At 43.3% G+C, this 12336-nt stretch overlaps 1 protein-coding gene across 11 annotated transcripts in view; it reads left to right on the forward strand.

Annotated features, from left to right (window-relative positions):
* Positions 1 to 12336, forward strand: part of APBB2 (amyloid beta precursor protein binding family B member 2) — a 1500548-nt gene that overhangs the window by 1425501 nt on the left and 62711 nt on the right. For 8 of the 11 annotated variants that reach the window (XM_069631754.1, XM_069631756.1, XM_069631760.1 and 5 more), the window contains one exon: positions 9980 to 10063. In XM_069631754.1, coding sequence (XP_069487855.1) covers positions 9980 to 10063 — 84 coding nt within the window. The remainder of the gene's footprint in view (positions 1 to 9979; positions 10064 to 12336) is intronic. The other 3 variants (XM_069631752.1, XM_069631755.1, XM_069631759.1) reach the window with 1 other exon arrangement.

Genomic DNA, 12336 nt, shown 5'->3' on the forward strand with positions numbered 1-12336 from the left:
AGCAGATGACGGTAAGGTAATAAAGGGTGCAGATAGAGTGGATAAGTTTTAATTCATATGCAGTCATCGGCCTTGATCTAATGTTTCTATTATGGAAAGGCCAGATTGGAAGGAAAATTGTTATAGTCACAGAGTGAATTGTAGTGATTTACATGAGTTCCTGGATCTGTGAAATTGCTTCATCGGTCCGAGTTTACGAATTGGCATGATCCCTTCTTGCTGCAATAATGCTGTAATTGCGTAAGGACTCATCCATGAATTCACCACTGCCTGCGAATTGCTGCATTTCCACTCTCGTTGGTCATTTCCCAACTAATCCACCACACTGAATCTGTTGGCTGTCTCCGTGACCACCAGTCAGGCTTCAGAGCAGCTGGAGGCACGGAAACCGTTCTCCTGAACCGGCCTCCCAGGTCCAATTGGGCCCTTTTCTACCTCCACATCACTCTCTACCTGCGTCGTCCCTCAGGGCTCTATCCTCTCGCTGTGGCTCTTCAACATTTACCCTGCCCTTCTTGCTCACTTGATCTCTACCTTATCTCCTCATTGCCAGTGTTATGCAGATGACAGCTCTCCTTCAAGCTTCCCTCCTTTACCGCCTCTCCTTCCTCTCTCATTCCTAATTGTCTGACTACTATTCACTCATGGTGTGCAGCTAACGATCTCTGTCTTTATGCCAGTAAGACGGAGATCCTTCTCATTGGAACGCCTCCCCCCACCCCGTTCCTTCCCCCACTACTCTTTGGCCACCTTCCTTGGGGCTCGTCCCCTTAACCTCTTGTGAGGCAAAAAACCTGAGTGTCATCGACTCCTCTCTCTCCTTCTCACCTCATATCGCTGACCTTGACAAGAAGGCCCACGTTCAGCTTTACCTCCTCAGAGGCATTGTCCCTTTCCTCACCTTCCCCTCGCCTTCCCCCAGAAACTCAATATCTCTAGAGCTCTGGTTTTCTCCATGCTGGACTACTGTAAAAGCCTCTTCCTAAATCTGCCTCTTTCCTCCCTCCACAAGCTCCAACTAATCCAGAATGGGACTGCGAGACGTATCCTTGGCCTCATGCCCAGGGAGACACTCTCTGAAACCATCTCTCCAACCCTAGAATCTCTCCACTGACTCCCGCTGGCTGCAAGGATCAAATTCAAGACCCTCTGCATCATCCACAAGGCTTTCTGGCGCCTGGGGCCACGCTACTTCCAACTTCCTCTCCCTAAATACCTCCCTGCTAGAGTCCTTCGGTCCTCTAGCTCAAACTTCTGCAGGTCAGATGTTTTTCCAAGCAGAGAGTGGGGGTAGATATTTCTTCGGCAGGAGCCTCCCTCCGGAATGGCCTTTCTGCCCCTCTCAGACTTGAGCCGAATCGCTCTTAAGTTTCAGAAGCTTCTCAAGACCTTCCTCTTCACCTCCTTCCCTCTACCCCTTCCTTGCTAATGCTCCTGTGCTGCTGCGACTGGCTTCCTGGTCCCCTCCGAGACATACTGGGGCTAGGCCCTCACTCGACCAGTCTTCCTCAGCACTCCCTTACCAGCACTTGCCCCCCTGGCACCCTTCCCTGACTAGACTACAGAGTCTGGTCTACCTCCCCCTTCTTGCACCAGTTACCCTCATCCCGTCCCACTTCGCACTGCTAGACTATTGAGCCTCCCTCCCATGAAATTGCCCCTTATCCCTTCCCCCAGGGCCCTTGCCCTCCTGGCTCTGCCTAGCACTTACCCAGCACCCAGGGCCCCTTCCCTCCTCCCTGCCCTATTCCCCCACCCTCCCCTTACCTTACTGTTTCGCCCTGACCCCACTGCACTTTCTGCTTGCCGCACTTGCGCGATCCGAATGTCACAAGATCTAGTATGACCGTTATTGTTGTTAACCTCCGTTATCGTTTTGATCACTAGTAGCTATCTCATTCATGCCTTTGTGGTGGTCAGATTTATCCCTCTAGTTTTGCACACCAAGTTCCACAAAATGTAGCTCACAAGCTGTTAGAGACGCCTGTAAGGAACCTCTGTGTGCTGTCCCAACTAGAAAGGAAGCAAGCAACATCTAAATGGAATTCTAAATTTGGAAGCAATCTAGCTGCCAAGCAGTTCTATAAAGCATTGCCATGCTGCCTTTAACCATGCTAAGCAGAATGTGTTTGGTTTAATTGTTACCCAGAAACAAGACCAACATGAGCACGCTTGCAGGATCCCAGCTAACAGTCTTATTCATCCATCCTGCTTCACCCACCAGTGCAAATCAAACCGCAGAAGCCTGTGTCGTCTCTTTACTCAGCCTGGTGGAGCACAGCCTCTTTCTTGTGCCATGGTCTTAATATTCGGTGCCAGCAAAAATATGGGAGACCTTTCCTATGCTCATGGTCTCAATGCAAAGCATCTGGATGACAAATGAGGCACTGTAGAACTAAATACAAGTGAAGGAAAGGAATACGTTTTCGTTCATAAATGTAATAATTCTATGACATGCATACTGTGGTTCCTTAATGTAAAAGCAATGTGCAAGAGTTCAAGGTTCAGTAGGCCACTGTTCTACCATAGAAAACGTCTTCATTTTGGAGCACGCTTTTTACAAGTTATTGACGAGTCTTTGTGGTCCCTACAGCCCTCAAATTGGTACAATTTTATTGAGTATTTCTTTGCAAGCACTAACTCTTGTTTTTCTGTTCGTATCGAAGGCCATAAAACTCAAATTCTGGAGTCTATTCAAATCGCTTGCCATCAATTTAGCCTCTGTGCTTTCCGCGCACATCTTTTTTTTTCAACTTTAGTTGTACATTTGCTGATCTTTACTCGTTAAGTTACCTGTTACCACAAGCAGGTAAATTCGGCTGCTTATCCTCTTAGTCCATGCATTTTCTTCACAGTTTAGACACTTTTTTGTCTGCCAATACGTCAACATTCCAAAGATCTTTTCCTGAGCAAGTGAGAGTTGACCTCTATTTTGGAAGCCAATACTATCTACCAGTCACCTTGCTCCATTTCTAGAGTATTTTTTAAGATGAGGAAAAGGGACGCTTATTTCAGTTTTTACAATTACTATTGCATTTTGTAAAAGCAGGACAGGAATTGTTATGCCAGTCATATTTTAGCATTAAGGAAAGAAACGGGCGATGCATGTTGCCTCCGAGATGCCTCTGAATACGGCCAGTACCTGTAATGAATGCCTACACTCCAAGCCATAAATTTGGCTAACCCATAACTCTCCAGTGCTAGCCCAGGTGATGGACAACCCAAATGACTATATGTAAAAACATATCTAACAACCGGGCATTAAAGAGCTGCTTGTAGGGATGGGCTCAGAAAAGGTGAGAGATATTAGGACCCTAATAGATATTATGGGATTATCCAATTCGAAGGCGGAGGAGATGTTGCTTATTTTTTTAGATGCTGAGAAAGCCTTCGATCGTGTAAGTTGGTCCTTCTTAAATTACACCCCGATTGAAATGAGATTTTGGCCTCAATTGTTAAACATAGTTGGAGCCTTGCAATATGAGATCTCAGCCAAACTTTGGGTTAATGATGAGCTCTCTTCAGCGTTTGTTATTCAGAGGAACAAGACAAGGTTGTCCGCTTTCACCCTTTCTTTTAAATCTAGCCCTGGAACCATTGCTAGCGTATATCAAACAGGAACAGGGCCTTCGTGGTTGGTGTGTGGGAGACAGGGAAGTTAAGGTTTTAGCATACGCTCATGACATGACTATTGTAATGGCCAATCTGGAAGACAGAGGTACACTCTTGGGACACATGATAGAAGAAGTGGGATCATTATCTGGACATAAAATTAATTGGGGTGGGAACTGTAGACTTAACTTAAATGATTGAAATTGTTGTCAATAGGCAAGTTCGAATGTGAACTATTTGGGGATTTATCTTTTACGAGACACAATAAAAATGGTGGATTTTAATATTGGTGAATTGATTGAGACACTGCAAAGAGATCTACATAAATGAGATTGTATGATTTTGAATATTTGGGCTAAAGTAAATGCGATTAAAATGATGCTGCTGCCCAAAGTTCTGTATTACATAAAATCACTTCTTCTGAAATTTACTTAAAATGGGTTTTAAACGCATTGACAGAGTATTTATGGACTTGTTATGGGATGTAGGGACGAGGCCAAAGATTCATCTCTTCGTTATGATCGCTTCGTTATGATCCTCCAAGTCAGAGTAGGGGGTTTTGGGTATCCAGTTTTAGAAAATTACCACAGAGGGTTTCTACTTAAGAAAGCTTCTTAATTATTTGGAGGGGAAGAGATCAGAACTGTTTTGGGTATCCATAGAAAGGGATAGACTAAAACCTTATTGTCTAAACAGTCTATATTCCTTTGGGAAATTGCTGAAATCTGGGGTAAAACTGGAATCTATAACTGTTACAAAAACCGCTCTGGTAGAGTGGAATTTAGGGTGTGGACAAGACTTATTTATATATGGAGAAGCATCTATTTGGCTTAATCCAGGGTTCCAATTGGATAACAGAATGCTAAACTGGAGAAGTTTACTGTAAACACGAGAACATTGTTCCCTTTGAAAAGCTAGTGGCGTAATATGGATTGGGTAATGGGGAACATGGGATATATAGAGCTTTAGAAAAAATTATGGTTGAAAGGCAGCAGATGCTAAAAGTGCCAGTGGTTGGAAAGCCCAAAATGTGTGAATTGTTTGACACTCCAGCTGTATGGTGTCAACTTTTGTGAACTTAATGCCAATAGAGAAACACACGAAGGAGTCATGGGAGAAATTACGATCAGCTTGGGCTGTGGAATTGTGGAGGGATATTTTGGTGAAAGTATGTGAGTGTCTGGAGGGTGGTAGGTGAGAGCTAAGATGAATCTGAAGTTGTGTTATATTCATCAACAGGTTTTAGGCCGTTTATATTGGACTCCAGAGCGGATGAATGCGATGGGTTTATTAGTGAAGGATGTATGTTGGGGCTGTCGGCAGACGAGGGGAACATTATTGCACATGCTTTGGGAATGTAAGAGAGTGGTAGGTTTCTGGAGGGATGTACTAGAAGGAATTGATGCAGCTGAGAATATCTTCTTTTCCGCAAACCTTTATGGCAGTAATTCTTCTATCAATTTAGGGAAGATGTGAGAATGCATGTGATTCTTCAAACTAGATTGGTAAAACTTTACTCATGGCAACTAAGCAAATTATTAAAGTGTGGAAGACTAGAAAGAAGCCTCAGTTAGAGAATTGGTAGCGGATAAACACTGTAAGGCTTTGAAAAAAATAAATCAGTAAGACAAAATCAAGAGGGAGAGTATATGGAACGATGGGGGCCTTTTAATGATCTGTATGGGTAAGTGTAGGTTGGGTAGTGAATATATATATACATATATATGTAGTAGTTACTTAGGGTTAAGGTTGTGGGGTTATTGTGTGGTTTGCGTTGGGTCCTGTTGTTTATGTTGTCTTGGTGTGTGTTATTTAATTATTGGGCTTCATGGGGGGTATTGGTTGTATTTATTCTCTAAAAACCCTTACACTATGTGGACAGGTAGAATTAGTTTTTTGGTAATTATAATCAATCAACTTTGTTATTATTGTAATGTTTATTGAATAAATCCAAATAAAGAGTAAACAAAAAAAAAGAAAAGGTGAGAGAAAGGAAAAGGGTAGAGGGAAGTGGAGCAGAAAAAACCCAATATGAAAATGGTTAAGTGGAAATTAAAAAGACAGAACAATGAGAGAAAGGAAAAAAGAGAGAAAGTTGGTAGATGAAGCAAATAGCAAGGGTCAAAACCCAGGAAAAGGAGGCCGACCGAGAAAGGGAGAGATTAAGAGAAAAAGATATCCACAGCAAGGTGGACAAAGGGACAAACGATTGTGGCTTACACAGAACAAAAGCAGAGAACAGGTAAGCGAGTCAAAGACTGGTGACAGAAATTGGGAGAAGCAATACAGTAAAGAGAAATGAGGGGGTTATTTGGTTTTCAAGGCTACTGATAACATTAGGTGGTCAGGTTTTAGTTTTCATAAGGACTGCAACTGGATTCAAGAAAGAACACTGATAGTTGATACCGTCTCTCCTCCAATGTTTGCAGGTAGCAGGTTACTTCCTTTTATTTCTCGGAGCAGATGCTAAATCTTTCAAAGAAGTAAGCAGTGATCTCATGCTCTTTTCCTTCACCCAAAACTCTGATCTATGATCTTTACTGCTCTGATAAACTGTGAAAGTCTCTACTCACTGTTCTTTTTTGAATCCAGTTGCAGTCTTTATGAAAACTAAAACCGGACCCCCAAGTATTGTCAATAGCCATGAAAACCAAATTTCCCTCCTTTTCTCCAGAAAACGGATCCTCAAAGGTGTTTGAGCAGAGCTCCTTCAGCATAGGTCTTCCTTACAAGATGATCTTGATGAAAGGCAGTTATACAACCCTCTCAGAGGTTCTAATCTGCCTTGGCCGATGACATTATTTACCTTAATTGCCCTCTTTACCTTTGACATCATCTTGGAATAGGAAATAACTTTGTCCTGCAAAGAAGACTGTTAAAGGTAGGTTTGACTGCATAATGATTCCCAACTAACTCTAAACACACAAGTATAATAACTGAACAGTGAAACCGCTTAAAACCTCTTGTGAGAGAAACAACCCATCCCATTATGTATGACAAAAGCTTGCCTGCCACCCGGCCTGGGCCAGGAAAGCCTCACAGTTTCTGCATGTGCCTATTTGCGGCTGTACATACCTTAATGTTAGGTACTGTGTGGCCTTACCACTGCTAGCATGCCATTTACTGATATTAAGCAGGAGAGGTATACATGTGGTGTCTTATATATGGATGCTGGTAAGTTCAATTATACGCCCAATAACTTGTAGGCCAATCTCGGTGCAAACCTACCAATACCAGTTTTTAAATAAGAGATCACAGAAAGTGAGATCTAACTTCCTTAGCAGAATCCATTTACTTGAGTTACTAAAATTTCTGGGAGATTCCCCCCAGCAGATGAAAATCTGTCTCTGGTGGATGTAAAAGAAAAGTTGGAGCGAAAGACGTTTTTGACCGAGAGATCACAGCAGGAGCTGCTGTGCCCCACTGTCCCCAACCAGTCTAGAAGAAGAGCTCTTTTCTTCACAGACCCTGGTTCTGAGCAGTCTGAGGGAGGGGGATTAGGAAAAGATAATACGCCAGAGAGGTCTTCTCTGCTCGCTCTGAGCTCATTCTCTGAAAAAAGGGGAAAAAGCTATAGAACAACTTTTAATTCATTTGCTGCTTCCGTATCCTATCTACCCCCTCCCATGAAGAGTCATCCTGCCTGGAACCTTTCCCAATGATATATGGGAATCGGTAGAAATCACCGAAAAAAAAGTTCGACCTATACAAAAAGGTCATAAATGCATGCCACCAAAAGTTCGAACCTTTGGTGGCAGGCATTTTTTTTTTTTAAACACTGCGTCTCCCGCAACACCCTGCTCTCTACACTGTACAGTATAGTGTGTGGGGTGTTCCCCTGCAGCAATCCAGAGAAAAAAATAAATAAATAAACGGTGGGCTGCAAAGGTGTCCCCCGTTCACTATACTAAACAGTATAGTGAGTGGGAATTGCAGGGGGAAACCCCTGTAGCTGCCCAGAAAAAGAAACCCCTGCAGCGCCGGTTCCCGATCTCGGAAGTGAAAGGGAACTGGCACTGCTGGGACACAAAGCGTTTAGAAAAGGGTAAGTAGGGTTTGCGTGGGGGTGTGTTGTGGGTGGAGGTGTGGGTTTTGTAGGGTTTTTAAAATTATATTCGAATGGGAAATGTACGAACCTTTTGTGGTGCGTACATTTCTCATGCAAACCTTTCAGTTGCTGACTTTTCCGCGCCGGAAAAACCACATAGATCCATGATATGCAGAAGTTGTGGACTAAATACAGACGGTCAAGTATAGTTTAATTGAAATGGTTTTCTTCTACTGCCTGGTACAGCAGTCTTGAGCAGTGCATTGCTGTGATTGCTAGATTAAGTGACCCACTAACTTTACTATCTGCCTACTCTATATGACTCAACAAATGAAATCTAACCAGAGTGTAACTGGAATCTCTATCCAGACTAACTATGTAATTTTCATTATGCAGCTTTGAGGCCCTCCTAGAGGTAGTGTCTCAGCTAAAGGATTAGTGTTCCCCGATTCAAGGGAAAATCTTTACAGAAAATGGATCTGGTGTGGAGCGTGGCATTGATTATGATTATTCGTGCTTCTCACTGCATTCCTAATAGCTGAGCAGCACATTCAGTGTACTCCCTTTCTTTAGAACTAGCGGTAAGTAGTATGGAAAGAGCGGACACAGCTGTGGCTCTCTGTACGCTTACACTAGTCTCAGCAGATGAAGGGATGCAGCGAAGCTCCACGCTGGTCTACGGTCTCGGGAGAAGATCTTCTCCATGTATTCCGAAATTGTCTCTACTAGTGTACAGCCTGCTAGTGAATATGAAAGGAACGGGATGAAGGAAAAATATACTGACCCTCCCCAAACACACAGTGACCCTCCTGAAAAGCTAAACGAATGGTTACCAACTGCACAAATTGGGAAATCAAATGGAGCGACTGGGAAGGGGTGGTTACTGAGTCCAATGCCATAGACATGCATTTGGTTGAAATCTGCTGGGCAGCTTCCAGTAGATTTTACTGAGGAACGCTGCACTCCGATTTGTAGATTATTAAAAATTCTCTGTTTATGAGACCATCTCGTATAAATGCGGCTCTCAAAATGTAGGCCTAAAAGCTAGGAGGTTAGGAAACATGTCTTTGCAGGAGCGTATACAGTTGAAAGGCAGATTAAGATTGAAAAGCAACCTAGAACACACAAGATGGTCCCTACATTCTCGGAGAGGAACTGGGGCGACATCTTGTAGTGGAGCAGGAGCCGCTAAAACAATTAGTTCACGAGAACAAACGACCACCAGGCTTCTGCCCTCACACCCTTTAGATTTCGAACACCCCTTCCACCCTCCAATCATGCACTATTTCAACCTTTTCCCTGGCTCCCGTACTTGGACTCCTCACAGAGTGATCATTCATACAGTTCCTGTGTTGGGAAGGGTCAGCGTGCATTGAGAGAGTACAGTGCGAGATGGAAGGTCAGGATATGGCGTGAGTCGGTGGCTAGTGAGAAGAGACAGCTTGATAGACACGGTAATAACAGACTGCTTGCTAGGGTATACTGAAAATGGGGAAAGAGGAGAAGAACCGAAGCGCAGGACTGTAGAAAGGTTAGAGGAGAGCAGTGATTATAGAGAACGAGTGTAGCTACATGGTAAATGAGATCAGCGGAATGATGGAAGGGCTTAGGAGAGGAGAGCAAATAGACAAAATGGAGACAAATAGGACCAAAGACGGAGAATGAATGAGAATGCAGAGGGAGACTGGCATATTTGTTGAAAATCTGAAGGGCATGTCTTTTATCTTCTCTACCCCGGGAGATGATTTGTCTAGAAAGAGCACTTAATGGATGTTTCTAATGTAGTCACACTGCTCTAATGAGAGCCATGTACTGCTGGGTCCCAGTAGCGCATTTTCTTTTTCATGTGACCAGAATACCAACACAGTTATTATACACTAACAACGCGGGCACAGTTACCACATCTTCCTTAACGATGACGAGCACAGTGTGCTGGCTGTACTTGAGACACCGATTGCCGGCTCCTCATCCAAGGATTGCTTTCTTTTCCCTCTAGCAAGGAATAGGTCGAATTCCACCAGGATGTCCTAGTCACAAGACCCATCTTCAGTTGTGTGTTTAGCCTTGAAAGGTAGAACTACTGTGCCTAGGAGTTTCCAAGCCCTGTAGCCGGTTATCTGTACTGAGCCCTTGTTTGTTGACCGTTTTTATAAATGTTTTGCCATCCGATTTTTGGACAATAAGTTAGACTAAAAAGCGTGGTTTATTTTCCTATTGAAAATGCATGGTCTACTAAGCACATAAAATGCACCCAAAAATGTGTAATGTTTTACAGTTGGAGCTGTTGATAAACTGAAGTGGATTTGTCTTCCTATGCAGTAGATTTCCCAACACCAAAGACTGAGCTGGTTCAGAAGTTTCACGTGCAGTATCTGGGCATGCTTCCTGTCTCGAAACCTATCGGTAAGTACTGCCATGCAGCCTTCTGCTCTGGAGAGTCTGCCACGCCCCCTTGGACTTAAATAAAAGTGTTTAAGTGTAGAGTGCAGGCGATATTAACATGCATCAACTTTTGTAGTGTTGGTTAAAGCGTCATGTTAAAGCCACAACTATTGCAATAGAATACACCTAGGGAGAAATGTCATATACAAATTGTCAAATTCGGATTTCTGTCAACAGCCCCTGCCAAATGTTGCTGGCGACCAAGAAAGTAAGTAGAAGGACTTTGCCGCCCGTTTTCTTGGCCTGGCTTCAGTATGCCCCAGCTCACTATGCAGTGACTAGATTCCAGACATACCCTCTGGTGCAGCAAGTACCTCTTCTCCAGCTCTCTCTCCATTCGACGCTGCGTCCTAAATAATACTGTTGAGTCCCACGATAAAATCGGTCCAATTGTACACATAGCTCCATTTCCTTCACAACCCTTCCCGAGTACCTTATCTAGCCCTCGCCCTCATCCCAAACATCTACACGACTTTGCTCCTCCCTACCACTATTGAATGTTCTGTCATACTCCTCTTTTGCCTCTCTGGCAGACAAAAGCTATTCAACGCCATGAACTAGGGCAGTACGCGCTATACAAATGCAAGATACATAACCTATGAGGTGGGACACAAAGCTTGTAGGTGTTGGGTTATTAACACATCCCGTTGACTGCCCATGGCCATGCCAATCCCTATAGCCATTCCCATCTGCTTCTTGCCCATGCCCACCCAAAACCCATCCTCCTGAGATCTCTTTAAACTTGCTTTTTGAAGCCTTACCAGAAAACCTTGTGCTCAAAGTGCTGCCAGTGTTTTTTCGAATCAGTCTTCTGAGAGATGACTTAATTGGAGCTTTTAATGCACTACTGGTGTAATAGAAATGTCTTAACCAGGTATGTCTTCAGCTACTCTATTTATAAGCACTGTGCGTGTCCTTCACTTAAGTCCTGTCAAAAACAAGCATTGGCAAAGTCAACAGTTTTGGCTTGTGTGTTAGTATTAGGTTTTTGCCAGGCACTGCTATTATATGCAATTTTGCAGCTGCTTCCATCGATGGCCATTTAATACCGCTACAGTAGTGCCTGGAAAAGGTCTTTCCCATGTCTACACAAAAGTAAAAACGGTTGGCATTGCCAATGCATGTCTCCAGATAGCATACTCCAATCCTCAGTCTCCTGCCCCTACTCATCAACATCTACATGACCCTGCTACTAGTCCTTACTAACAACTCTCGTGTTTCAACTACAGAGATGACAAGCAAATCATTTACAAGCTCATAGAGGACTCTACACACTTACTTTAGGGAATGCCTTGAACACATGGTCTCCAAGATGACTATGAAAAGACCTAAACACAACACAATCAAAAAAGAGCTTAGGATCTGCTACGCAACACCACCGAACCCCCACACCAATCCCCCTGCCTGACTGTAAGAAACCTCAGAATCATGATGGGGAGAAATCCAACAGTGGAACCACATGTTTGATGATGGCTGTTTTTAAGTTATGAATGAGGGCCCCGTTCTTAATGGAGGTGTTGAGGACGGCTATGAAGGCAGGTTCCAATCAGGGTTGCTTAGTTATTATTTTGTTGATGTTGGGGAGGCACAGGTCTTCTGGCGAGCCTGCAAGTTTGCTAGTGTTGACCATGCTGAGGAAGTCCCCAGTGGAGAGGGGAAGAAAGGATGTTAGTGTCGATAAAGGTGGTTTTGTTGTTTCTACGGTTTCCATAGATGCGTGTGGTAGAGTTAGACCCTTATCTTTTCAAGTGGTCTTAGATTTGAAGAATGTTATTGCTGAAGTCTGTTGCATTGGACTTGCTGAGTTTTTGCAGTGGTGTTGGTGTCCTGCTTCAGGGTTTTTAAATTTGTTTATGATTTTGAAAACCTCTTGACTATATTGTGCTGATTCTATTCAATGTTTCATCTGATTCTTTGTAAAACTGAGGCTGTTCATGGTAGGCCAATTTGTATATAGAAGGGTGATTTCGATTCCATATTTTCTCAAGCCTTTTTCTTTTTTTCTTTTTTAGAATGCAATTTTAGGGATACACCATTTGGAACGTATTTCCTTGTGACAGTTTGAAAAACTTTGTTGGTGCTATGCTGTTGGGGATACTGATGTTTTATTTAAAGATGTCATTAATTTGGTCATCCGCTGTTCTTGTATAGTTTTCAGTTGTGTACTGAGGTTTTGATGATTCACATTATTCCAGGAGGATGTCCAATTGGATCTCCTTCTGTTGCTAAATATC

This window comes from Ambystoma mexicanum, chromosome 6q, assembly GCF_040938575.1.
Source record: "Ambystoma mexicanum isolate Mex_15411 chromosome 6q, UKY_AmexF1_1, whole genome shotgun sequence".
Classification (NCBI taxonomy): Eukaryota; Metazoa; Chordata; class Amphibia; order Caudata; family Ambystomatidae; genus Ambystoma; species Ambystoma mexicanum.